The sequence below is a fragment of the Pan troglodytes genome, chromosome 21 (assembly GCF_028858775.2).
Source record: "Pan troglodytes isolate AG18354 chromosome 21, NHGRI_mPanTro3-v2.0_pri, whole genome shotgun sequence".
Taxonomy (NCBI): Eukaryota; Metazoa; Chordata; class Mammalia; order Primates; family Hominidae; genus Pan; species Pan troglodytes.
Window position 1 is genome coordinate 67535185 of NC_072419.2, and position 12260 is coordinate 67547444.

General features: G+C 55.0%; 1 protein-coding gene across 2 annotated transcripts in view; it reads left to right on the top strand.

Annotated features, from left to right (window-relative positions):
- The first annotated feature begins 6161 nt into the window (after window positions 1-6161).
- CDH4 (cadherin 4) overlaps window positions 6162-12260 on the top strand; it is a 704555-nt gene continuing 698456 nt past the window's right edge. Inside the window, exons 1-2 of one of the 2 annotated variants that reach the window (XM_016938212.4) lie at window positions 6162-6436; window positions 8691-8802. In XM_016938212.4, coding sequence (XP_016793701.1) covers window positions 6380-6436; window positions 8691-8802 — 169 coding nt within the window. In that variant the 5' untranslated portion in view covers window positions 6162-6379. Of the gene's footprint in view, window positions 6437-7215; window positions 7553-8690; window positions 8803-12260 lie in introns of those variants that run through there. The other variant, XM_016938213.4, reaches the window with a different exon arrangement.

The following is a 12260-nucleotide window of genomic DNA, read 5'->3' on the forward strand; positions in this document are numbered from 1 at the left end:
GTTTCACCCAGGCCCTCATTACCCAGCAGACAGCCTCACACTCCAGGCGAATACGTTAGCACCGAAGACCTACTCTCCACCTTCTTCCCCTCTCCTTGGTCTCTGGTATTTTATGGCCACTGTCCTATGACTCCTACTCCCAGCATGTCCCTTGTTTTCTGCCTCCCTTTAAATCCAATGTTATCTATTTTACTGTTTAATTTGATTTCCTCTCCTAGGATGTTGGTTTTTATCATCTTCCTTGCACTCCCCCGACCCTTGCCTCTGGAATCCCAGGCAGATGGTGCATTCACCGGGACCCACTCTTGCAAGCCCTGCCCTGTTCCTTTTCATTCCTACTTCCTTGTGGGGCAGTGGCTTGGGCAGGTGCAGCATCACGGGACCACTCCCCACTCCTGCAAGGCCAAGTCCTGGGAAACTCCTCTCCTCTCCCAGCTTTTGCAATCCTGTATTCGGATTTCTCTATTTGGGTATTTGCTGAGCCCTGCAGGCCAGATGCTGTCCCAGGTGCTAGGGACAGAACAGAACATTGTGCAGGTAGGAGTGCCCCTGCCCTTTGGAAATATTCAAGAAGCTCAGAACCAGAGCAAGAGGGGCGAGCAGCTGTCACTACCTAGCAGCCTTGCCGGGGGTCCCGCAGGCCTCTCTGAGCAGAAGCCTGTGTGCCGAGCAGCCATCAGCCATCAGGGCATCTGGGGCCGAATGTTCCAAATGGCAAGTTCAGAGACCCAGATGCAGGAACCAGCTAGGGAGAAACAAGAGGCCATTGGTTGGGAGTGGAGTGCAGTGCGGGGACACCGGACTGAGGACTCGGGCAGAGGCCAGAGGGTTTAGGACCTGTGGGCTGTTATTGAGTGTCTACAGGAGGGCCCCTGAGGGCTTTAAGCCAGGACCGGGATGTCACAGTCTTGATTCAGTCTTCAGTGGGTCCCTCTGGGGCCTGGTTTGCAGAGAGAACCCAGTGAGGAGGAGACCGGCAGAGATCCAGGTGAGCAATGATGGATCTCCAGTTTTCAGCTAGAGGGAAGTAGATGCACTTGGATTATGCTTTGGGATAAGAATCAACCACAAAAGGAAAAAAAGATAAAAATTAAAGTAAAAGAAAAACATTCAGTTCTCTGCCCCACCTTAATGGTACCAGGATACGGGGCAGGTGAATGCATTAAGTCCCAGATGTGAAGCGCACAGTCCATCCCACGCCGGGGAGGCGGGGGGGGGGGGGGGTCCCAGGGAACAGGTGCAGAGGATGGGGCCAGGCTGAGGGAACTGGGGCCCACGTCCCCCGTGGGACATGGGAGTGTAACAAGGTGCACTGTGTCTCACGCTGACACTATTAGTCCACCCATGTCAGCGGCTCCCACTCCAGTAGAGGTTACCCTGACCTCCTTTCTCCTCTGTCAAGCTGCTTCTATAAACCAGCCAGCGACAAGGCAGACATGATGCAAGGTGGAGCCAGGGCCCTGTCGTTGGCGTCCCTGTGACACGTGTGTCTCTGCTCCCACCTCTGGTGTTCCCCCCTTTTTAACAGCAGACAAGAAACAAACAAGCAAAGCAACAACATGGAACAAACAAAAGCCCTGGGATCTCAAAACGGCCCCTCCCCATCTTCTGTTGCCAGGACGCATATCCTTTCTCCAGCAGATCCGATACCTTTGATTGTTGCATGGTTTGACTGTTTTGTTTTGAATTTTTTTTCCCCTTGTGAATTGCATCTCCTGCTCCATGGAAATTTCCAAAGATTCAAAGACCCCCAAGTCCCAGGGGAGTGAGAGAAGCAGCCTCACCTGGTTCTTCCTCAGAACCCAGCGTGCATGGTGTGCTTCTTTGGAGCACAGTCATGACTAAGGCTGTAAGTCTGAACTCAGCCAGCCCTGGGTTCCAGGTCAAGCTCCTCCCCTCTTTTCATGCCTCAGTGTCTTCATCTGTATAATGGGGGAGTGCAGGAAGTACCCCAGGGTACACTGCAGCCAGTGGGGGTCATCGTTGGTATCATTGCTTTATGGGTCCACCCCCTGGGGGCCCCTAGAGGGTTAGAGCCTGGGCCACATGTGGAGAGGGGAACACCCTGTTCCCCCACCCTCAAGGCTCTCGGAGTGGCCAGAGGGCGGACACACAGAAAGGAGCTCCACCACACTGTGAGGAGAGAGGTGTCCACCAAGCCCTGCAGCAGCTAAAGCCAACACAGTGCTCCAAGAGAAAGGAGCTCCGGAGGGAGCAGCAGAGGCACAGGCACAGAGCCTGGATGGGGGCGTGTGCTTCTGGATGGACTAGAGGGTCAGGATTCTGCTGGTGGCGAGTGGGCCAGGCTGAGCATGAGACTGGAAAAGGAAAGAAGACAGCCCTAGGTTGGAAGGGGACATTTGCATCTTTCCCCCTGGGATTTCTGCTTCCAAGGGATGCACCTCACAGCCATGCCCCCAGGTCCTAAGTCACACTGCCTGGAGTAGAATCTCAGCCCACCCCGTGCCGGCGGGTGACCCAGGCCAGGCTGCTCACATACCCAAGTCTGTCCTGTCTGTGGACCATGGGCATCACCACCTCCGTCCTATGTGAGGATCGCATGGGATCATGATTGAAAACCTTCGACACGGTACCTGCCACACAGTACATAGGGATCCCTGTTCATGGAGAAAGATAGATTTTGAAAAACCTACAACAATAACTCTATTCCTTTCTTTATTCCCAGTGTAGCTTCACCTCGGCGGGTGAGCGTTATTGGAATGGAAGGCAGGGAGCGATCTGTACTGGTGTCTCTGCTGCCTGCTCGCCCCTCTCAATCTCTCCTTTGCTTTTTGCTTTAAGATCACTCTTCTCTATTGCATGCAGGGAGTTTTCTTGAGCTGGGTAGCAGGCTGATTCCATTCATTTCCACAGTGCCTTGAATATCTTCAATTGCCCACAAAGACAATGTTTTATTCTATGAACACACCTTTTGCCAACATCTCACTGCTTTCTGTACAAAACAGCCTTTTTGTCGAACATTGAAGTGTCTACAATAATAACTATCAATAGGGAAGGAAACAAATTAACATCCAACGAATATAGGGAAATGTGGCCCTGATACAAGCACTTGGTTTTTGCTTCTAAAGATGAACCCCTTCCCAGACTCACCTCATCAAGAGGGAGACGGAGAAGTCTATCAAGCTTAGCAAACATCTGTAGTCCAATTACTGTCAACAGTTTACAGGTGTTGAGAGCAAACAGTCACTTATACACTACCTCCCAAATGCATTCTCTTAATCTCTCTTAGAAACAAACGCACACATTTTTCTAGGGCTCTTTATCCAAAGTGCGGAGAGACTAGCTCCTCCTCCAGGCCAGCTGTGGTCTTCCCCGCACTGGGTGGAGCAATGGCAGGCCACAGCCCCACTGGCCAATGTGCCAAACACTGTGCCAGGGTTTCTCCAGCTACCCCAGGCAGAGGCCCAGGCTCCACCCCTGGAGGTCCAGGTTCTGGAAATCCAGGGTGGGGCATAGGAGAGAGCACTTTTCTAATGCTTCCAGCTGCTGCTCTGTTACGTGGGACATACTGTCTGTGGGACAGGCCATGATTCTCAAATGCTAGTGGCATGAGCATGGACTGGAGAGATTGTTACAAGGTCAGCTTCCAGGACCCACTCGCAAAAGCTCCAAGTCCATGGATTTCAGGTGGAGCCTAGGAACTGGCATTTTTCATGAGTTTCTCTGTGATTTTGTTGCAGATGATTGCAGACCAGAGGTGGGCGTGGCGGGGAATCCCATCAGCATTCAGAATCAATGTAGCAGGTCTGGGGTAAGGCCTGAGTTTCTGCATTTTTAACAAGCTCCTGGGGGATCTTGATGCTGCTGGTCTGGGGACCACACTCGGAGTGACAGGTTGAAGACCATTCTTTGGAGCCACTGCTTTGTATTTTAGGTCATATTTTTCTTTTCTGTCTCAGCAATCTTTGCTGCTGCATTCAGAGTAAGTCTGATAAACCAATGCTCTCTACTGGACTCCTATCAGTTACTGCAGTGTTTCTGAAACTATGTATTTCTGAAAATGCGAGTTCCCGTAAGACATTACAGCTGTGTAAGAAGGTTTCTTTGAACAAAGTTGGGGCCATGCTGCGTGTGCCAGGGTCCCAGCTCTGGGTGAGAATGCTGGCACTGCAGCTTTCCCCGTGCCTGCCCTCTGCACCCTCCTCTGCCTGACTGTATAGTGGAGTTAGAAGGACTCCAAGAGCAACTTTACATAAAGCTCCTACACATGTGCCTGGCACATAGCTAGCACCTTGTAAGGACAGGCTATTGTCAAACTCTACCCTTTCTGGAAATCACGCTGCAGTAGACCCAAGATTCATTCAGTAGTAGAGGGAGATGTGCTTAACACAGTGTTTGGAGTTCAGGACCCACCTGCTCCTGGACCCCAGTCTCCCTGCCACACACTCACACCTTTTCTTTTTCAAATTGGCGCGCTCCTCAGCGCTTCAACAGTTTCGCAGAGCACATTGGAGCAAATGCGGAGTCTGTGATGCCTCTCCAAAGAAATAACTCGCATAATGCTCAGGCCTCCTGCAGACAAAGGTGTATCCCCAGCGACAGATATTTTAAGAAAATAGACCAGGGACACAAGACAAGAGAGCTGTCTTGGTGTCTAAAACAGTCTTGGACAGCTTCTGATGTCGCTCGAGCAGTGGTGAAGCACCTTGAATAAGGAGGAAAGCAGAGGGGGCGTCTTCCAAAAGGACGGGCACATGGCCGAGGAATGGAATTCTCTGTCCATGAGGATTTTGGATGGGTCTGTTCATGAAACCTCACTGGCTATGCAGGACCTTCGAGTGAGTCTAAACGTCCAGCCATGTCAACTGGTAACCTCTGCTTCTTTGGCTAGGTGGAGAGTGGGACAAGGCCATAACTGATAGGAGTCCAGGCTGGGGCAGATTTTGTGTCCCCTGACTAGTTCCATAGTTACAGTTGCAAAACCGAATGTCGCCTTGTGCTCTCGGATGTAGTGCTTACTCTTGTCCTCCGGGGTTATCTAAAATCTGGTTTCCTTAAGCGTAAGGCGGAGCTCTAACCAGGAGACCACCCTGCCCCCAAGGGTGGAGGTTCTGGGAGGGAGAGAGGGAAGCGGCTGCTCTGTAGCTTTCTCTACTGGCTTGCCCAAGTGGACTCTGATCTTAGAGCTCAACAGTGTCACTCAATCTTCCACCCTCTCCTTTGCAACCTATTTCTTAAACCAGAACTAATGTATTCTGGACACAGAGTCCCTGAAACCCTAGACAAAGAAAATTCGATGGATCTGAACAAACAAAACCGCGTTTCTTTAAATCTCCAAGCCAAAAGGAAAAGTGCAGAAACATTTACTCACTGTCCGACCTGTACATATATTTTACCTGATAACCCTTAAAGAAGTGCCCCCCAGTTCAGCCATCACCCATGCAGGGCAAAGGGAGCTGGAGCCGGCCCAGCCTGTCGGCGCAGACACTCCTGACAGCTCCTGTCTGGGCACTTCTTTCTTTCTTGGAGCTTCTAATTTCTTTCTTGGCTTCTGAGGCCTAACAGGGTGTTTTGATGCACACACAGGAATTACTACCGTCCCCAATCCTAGGGTACATCCCTAGACCAGGCCAAGGCTTTGAGTTTTCCTAGAAGCGGGAGGGTCTGCAAAGCCCCACAGGCTGAAATCTCAGCGTGGCCCTCTGCTCATCTGCTCCAGGTGGAAACCCTCACCCCTGAGCTGCCCGACCTGGGTTCAAGCCCGGGTCAGGGGAGTTAGCAAGGAGACACTTGAAAAATAAAGGACAGAATGGAAGTGCACACTCCCACCGCAGGCCCGGGCGGGAAGTCGGACTAAGACCACGGCGGGACCGCCCCATCCAGAAAGGGTGCCCCGGGTGTGGGGACGGAAACCCCAGCGCTGTCTTCAGTCTCCACACCCGCGCCTTTTTCCCCTGGAAAACGAGCGTCCTTGGCCTCTTCGGCCGCAACCGGGCGGCTCCAGACGTCCAGGAGGGCCGAGGCTGGGCTGGTGCGGCGCGTGGGGCGCGGGCGCGGGCGCGGGCTCTGCGCCTTTAAGGCCCGCGTCGGCAGAGCGAGCGCAGGGGCCGGGCGGCGGGGCGGGGCCTCGGCGGGGCGGCCGCGGCTTCACCTGCAGCTCCTAGCGCGCGGAACAGAGGCGCGGGCGGCTGCGAGGCCGGCGGACGCACCGGCCCGAGGGAACGCGCCGCCGGCCGGACTTGGCCTGGCTCCCGGAGCCGGGGCGGCGAGCGCGGCGGGCGCAGCGGGGCTGGAGGCTCCGGGCAGGCGCGGGGGAGCGGCGGCGGCGATCGCAGCGGCGGCGGTGGTCTCGGCGGCGGCGGTGGCGGCGGCAGGGAGAGGGCTCCCGGTGCCGGGCACCGGGCGGGCGGCGGGGAAGATGACCGCGGGCGCCGGCGTGCTCCTCCTGCTGCTCTCGCTCTCCGGCGCGCTCCGGGTAAGTTGCCGCCTCCCGCCCCCGCCGTTCGGAAGCCCCGGGCAGCGCGAGGTCGTCCCCGGATCCCGCGGGGCGCGCACACACCCGGCGGGGCTCTCCCGGGCTCCCCCGCCGCGCTCCCCGCTGCATCCAGCCCGGCGCCCGCGCTCGGCGAAGCTGCCTGCGGTCGGCAGGAGCGGGAAGCCGCCTGGGCAGCGGGGAGCGGCGGAGCAGGGTGGGAGTGGGGCTCGGTGGAGGACCCGGGGAGCTCCGCCTGCACGGGACCCGCCGAGCCTCCCTCGGCCGCCCAAAGCCCGTAGCCGCTACCCGGAGCTCGGCTTGCCTGCATGGGGCAGGCTTCCCACTGGCGGAGCCGGCGCGCCCTCCATCGCCCGGGAGCCGCGCGCCGCGGGAGTTGCCGAGCCCAGCCCCGGCCGTGGCTGAAGGCGTGGGGCGTCCGGCGGCTGCGGGCCAGGGATCCGGGAGTGCGGGGCGCCTGCCCGACCTCTCCTGCCCAAGGCCTGGGGGTCCGTCTAGCGGCGCCGCTCAGTTCTGTGGGTGCCGGCAGGACCCGCGCTGCGGGTGGGCGGCGGGGTAGGACTGCGGGGCACTCTCACCCCCGAGCCCTCGGCGGGGCTGGCCTGCGTGTCCGGCGGGGCCCCGGGGGCTGGGAGCTGGGCCGGGCTCGGGCCGGGAAGCCGGACGCCAGGCGGGCGCGGCGCGGGAGGGCGCCCCGGGAGGGCGAGCGGGTCTCCCGCTGCCTCTGCAGAGCCCCGCGGGCCGGATTGCCGGCTTTGCTCTGCGCCTGGCGAGGTGCGCGGCCCGCGGGGGCAGAGAGCGCGGCGGCTCCGGGGGCGCCCTTGGGCGGAGGCGGAGGGGCGGCGGGAGTTGCAGGAACCCCCTCTCGTGGCCGATCGGCCTCGCTGCCTTCTCCGGGGCAGCGCTGTTGTAACCTCGGAAATAAACAAGTGCCAGCGGCGGGAGGCCCGCTCCGAGGCCGCGGGGCGCTGGGGGATGCGCTGGGCGTACGCTTCGGGCGGGCCGAAACTTTCCTGGACGAGTTGAGCCTCCCACCGGGCTGCGGCTGCGATTTGGAGCTTCGTGGCCGATGAAGAAAGCCGCGGTTTAGAGCTTTTCGTAAGGAATGACCCTGCGTCCCGCTCTCCTTCCTCGGTGCTGGGGGCAGAGGGGCGCCCTCCGCGGTGCCGGCGTCGGGAAGCCTGGAGCTCCGGGCTGGGGGCGGCCTCCGGAGTCGAAGCATGGGCGGGCGACGGCAGCGCGCGGAGGTGGAGGAGGCGGCGGGCGGGAGGCGCCACTGCCCGGTGCGGGCTGCACCCGAGGCTTCCTGCGCTCGCCGGGGAGCCAAGCACCGCTGTGCTCCTGCTCCTTCAGCGGGGCTGGGTTCCCGCTTGCCCACACTGCCTCTCCCTCCACCACCTCCTCCTGCCTGTCACGCCCCCTCCCAGAAGCTTGGTCAGAGGGCCCTGTCGTCCACCCCATCCTTCCCTGGCCCTGTGCCATGGGCTCTAGACTTCCCCACTGAGCAGGAAAGGCGAGCGAGCTCCGGAGGACAGGAGGAGACCCCCTTTCCGGTCAGTTAGGGGAGCTGTCTCCCTGCCTGGGCTGGAGATGGGGGCTCCGAGGGTGAAAATGCGGGCTGAAGGCTAGAAGGTGGAAGCGCCCCCACTGCCTCCTCACCTCAGCCCCCGGCAGCCTCCCGCAGAGCTGCCTTCTTCGACCGGCTCTGGACCTAGTCCTAGAGAATCTTCTTTCTTTCTCTCCTCTTTCTCCTCCCTCCCGGTGACCTGGAGAGGACACAAGAAGCTGCCGCCTCCGCCTTACCAAGAGCGCAGAGCGGTGGGCCTAAAGCGCGAATGGTCTGAGCAGAGCCGCCCACACTTTGGCCTCCCTGCCCTTAGTGGCTTCGGGAGCAGCGGCTGAAGTCTTCTGTCTCTGCCTTTTGGTCATTTCTCAGGCATCTCCTCTGCCACTAAGGCCCTGGCCGGCCTGGCTTCCCCAACAGTCCGTCCTTCATTCCCTACCTGCTGTGTGTGGGGCTGGGGAAGGATGCTCCGGGTCTGCAGCCTGGAGAGTGCTCCCTAAAGTCCCCAGAGAGCAGAGGAGCAGACGGGGTATCGCGTCTGGGTGGAAACTGTGGCCTGCCAGCCTTTCTCTCTTAGCCAGAGACCTTTTGCACAGCAGGCCCTGGATAAATGTTGCTTGGATTAAATTTCTGTGAACTTATTGTTTTACTCTCTCCCCTTTGTGTTCTCAGGCCCATAATGAGGATCTTACAACCAGAGAGACCTGCAAGGCTGGGTTCTCTGAAGATGATTACACGGCATTAATCTCCCAAAATATTCTAGAAGGGGAAAAGCTACTTCAAGGTAAGGCGGGGTGTGGAGGGGTGGGAGTGAATTGCTGCCATGCTTTTCCTTGGGGAAACATGTAGATGGGAGAGGCAAGGCTTGCCTCATCTTTGTGCTCTCTGTGAAATGATGGTGGTGAAGTCCACGAGGTGCAAATTGGTTGACCTGAAAGGCGTTTTGCATAACAGGTGAATGATTCAGAATCCCTGTCATTTTTGAGTGAAGTGAATCATTTCCTGGGCAGCAAACTGTAATTCGGATGTAACATCACCCAAATAGTGTACAGAGAGAGACCTTCTTACCAAGTATTTTTATGCATGAAGTTCTGGATACTTAAATTATCCCTGCTTTGAAATGTATGATAAAGCAGACGATGTTGTTGGAAATGCGGTAAATAAGCCCACAGACGGTCTGTTCACAAACGTGGCATTCATTTTCATTACTGCCCCACTGACAACACGAAAACACACATGCAGGAGGGAACTACCAATTAGCTTTATCGTAATTGCAGAATTATATCCACACTTGTGATGGGAAAGTCAGAGACAGCTTCAAAACTCAGATGACAGTAGATCATCCTGCTTATTGGTCTGTTTCCCTTTCAAGACAAACTAATTAGACTTTATATTTGCATGGGAGGGGACATAAATCAGTTCTGTGCCGTGAGCACCTTGGCTGTGAGCCTTTCCTCTCTGCATCAGTTTCCTGGAAGTGGCAGCCTTTGAATTGATTTCAAAGCGATAGAGGAAGAGGACTTTTGATAAAGTATCGAAGCTAAATTTCCACATTCAGGACTGTTGACTGCCCACCAGTTTTGTGTCCCAGGGAATGTAAACTTTTCCCTCCAGAACTGACAGCGGTTCCTGTGTGTGTGTGTGTGTGTGTGTGCATGCATGTGCGCGAACTCGCTCACGCTTATAGTGAAGTGATTTTTCAGATCCTCGCCCTTCAAGACAGAACCTGTTGACGTGCCTTGTTGATTCCTGGTTATGTGGATAGGATTTTTATTTTGCACCGAATCCAAGTTTTCTGACTTAGTTTTGTTATCTAAACTGTGACACTACTGACTCATTAATCATCAAAAAAATAAAAAATCTCTAGGCAGTTGGCCTAGGAGCAGAATGGATGTGCAATCTAACAGGGCATACATAGTAAAGAGCTTTCAAGAGCTACTCTGTTAATTGCACTGTGTATGTCACTTTGGAGTTAGAATGGGTAGGCCATTTTCAGGATCGTTTGGTTTACCGAGAATCTCAGGGGACCCCCCAGAGAAGGCCTGAGGGGATCCTTCACTCTCAGTGCATTGGACGGTCTCTTATAACTCGTGGGGCACTGACTGCAGTCTGCTGTGTGCATGTCCTGCTGTGCTGAAACTGGCATCCTTAAGTTCTCTGATTATGTGGCCAAATATGATAAGACCTTGGAGTATCCAGTTTACTCAGGCACTTAAGAAAAATGCCTCTCTTTTTATTAATAAATACTGCTTACTACAGAAGAGAATGACAGATTCTCATGCTTTCTACAACACAGCGTGAGATTTCAAACAAGGATCTTTTCCCTTTCATGGTGTGTTGTGTGGGGATCTCTACTCCAGTGGTCCAGGCCAAACCGTGCTGTGCTCTTGATCGGTGTGGTGGGAAAGCCTAGATCACTGGCCGGATGTTGCCCTGGCCCCTGTGCCCAGGTGGTGTTCGCCTCGTGGGGGGCCAAGAGTCACATGCCCCTGGGTGAATCTGGACCAGCTCAGACATTGTGTGGACTCATTTTCCAAGCGCCCGTTGACTTACATGTGCAGCCCAGCCCAGGGCTGGTTCAGGGAAGCATTGCAGAGAATCTCCCGAGCACCTGGGCATGCTGGGTCCTCTCTGACCCTCCTCGAGGGGCTGTAGTCGCATTGCTTCTCCTGCCCTGTGTGGGTCCCCTTCTCACTGTTTTCTTCCACTCGTTCTTCTGAAGGTGTAGAGTCTCAGGAAGAAAGAGATGTTTTATATCTTACAAATAATTTTGCACATATGGAGGCAAGAGCTAAGGCTGACAGGCACTGAAACCAGGGCACAGTGACATTTCTCTCTGTACGCAGAGTACTTTGAAACTACAAGACCACAGTGAGGAGGCCTGTGTGAAGAGGAAACAGGAAGTGTGGTGTTTCTGTTATTCTGGTAGGAATCAAGTTAAACAGATAATGACTACTTATAATTGAGTTATTCCAGCAGAGAGAGTTTAACCTTAATTTGACGAGTGAAGCTTCACAGAGTGGCCATGTTCCTCTGAGTAGGCCATGAGCTATCAGCGACTGCTCCGTGGCTCCTTCTCTTTGCCTGAGTCAGCTCACAGCAGCCCCAAACATACAGATTCCAGCAGGAGCGATTTGTTACACGGTAATTAACTTGTTTATGATAAATGGATGGAAGAAATGTCGTGGCATTTTGTTTTATGTCTAAATGAAAAGCATTTGCATTCTAAAAATTTCATGCTAATTAGACTGGAAATAGTTTTCCCCAATAGGGTAGCAAATACTATGTATTACGAACCTTCCAAGAAGCGGAGCCGCGAAGTATGGAAATGCGGGACTTTGCTGCTGATCGGAGCCTTCCGAGACGCCGCTCCTGTGTCCCCTGCCTGTGCTTTTTCTGGAGAGCATTTGAATGCAATTGCATATACTCTTATGCTGTAGTTTTGTTTTTAGGATAATTCACTTATGGCCCTGATCACTGATGCATGGCCGTATCTAAAATAGGACGGTGAAGCCGTTTGCCTTAGGCTAAAATGCAGTGTTCTCTAAACCGTAGTTTAGTCTGGGGTGATGGCTAAGCTGGTATCTTTTTCTCTGCTTTGTTAATAATTAATGGCCAGCCCGCCCGGAAGCTGCAGCCTGGTACGGTGACCTGCATTGCTCTCCCGCGTGGTGGGCGGAGTCTAGGCACACCCAGACCCGATTCATAACTCGTAGAGGCGGGAGAGTCCTAGGTGGCATAGTGGGAACTGAGGACTCCCGGGTCGTATCTCCCCTCTATCCTGGAACGAAGCGGGAACAGGTGAGTGGAAACGCTGTTCACTGGGGATGGGGCGGAGCCTGGCATCCTCAGATTAACATGGGTACACTAGGGGCCACACAGTATAGAAAGAGGAGCTTGGCTGGGCGCGGTGGCTCACGCCTGTAATCCCAGCACTTTGGGAGGCCGAGGCGGGTGGATCACGAGGTCAGGAGATGGAGACCATCCTGGCTAACATGGTGAAACCCCGTCTCTACTAAAAATACAAAAAAATTAGCCGGGCATGGTGGCGGGAGCCTGTAGTCCCAGCTACTTGAGAGACTGAGGCAGGAGAATGGCGTAAACCCAGGAGGCGGAGCTTGCAGTGAGCCGAGATTGTGCCACTGCACTCCAGCCTGGGCGAAAGAACGAGACTCCGTCTCAAAAAAAAAAAAAAAAGAAAAAAAAAGAAAGAGGAGCATGTTTCTAATGACTTAACATGAC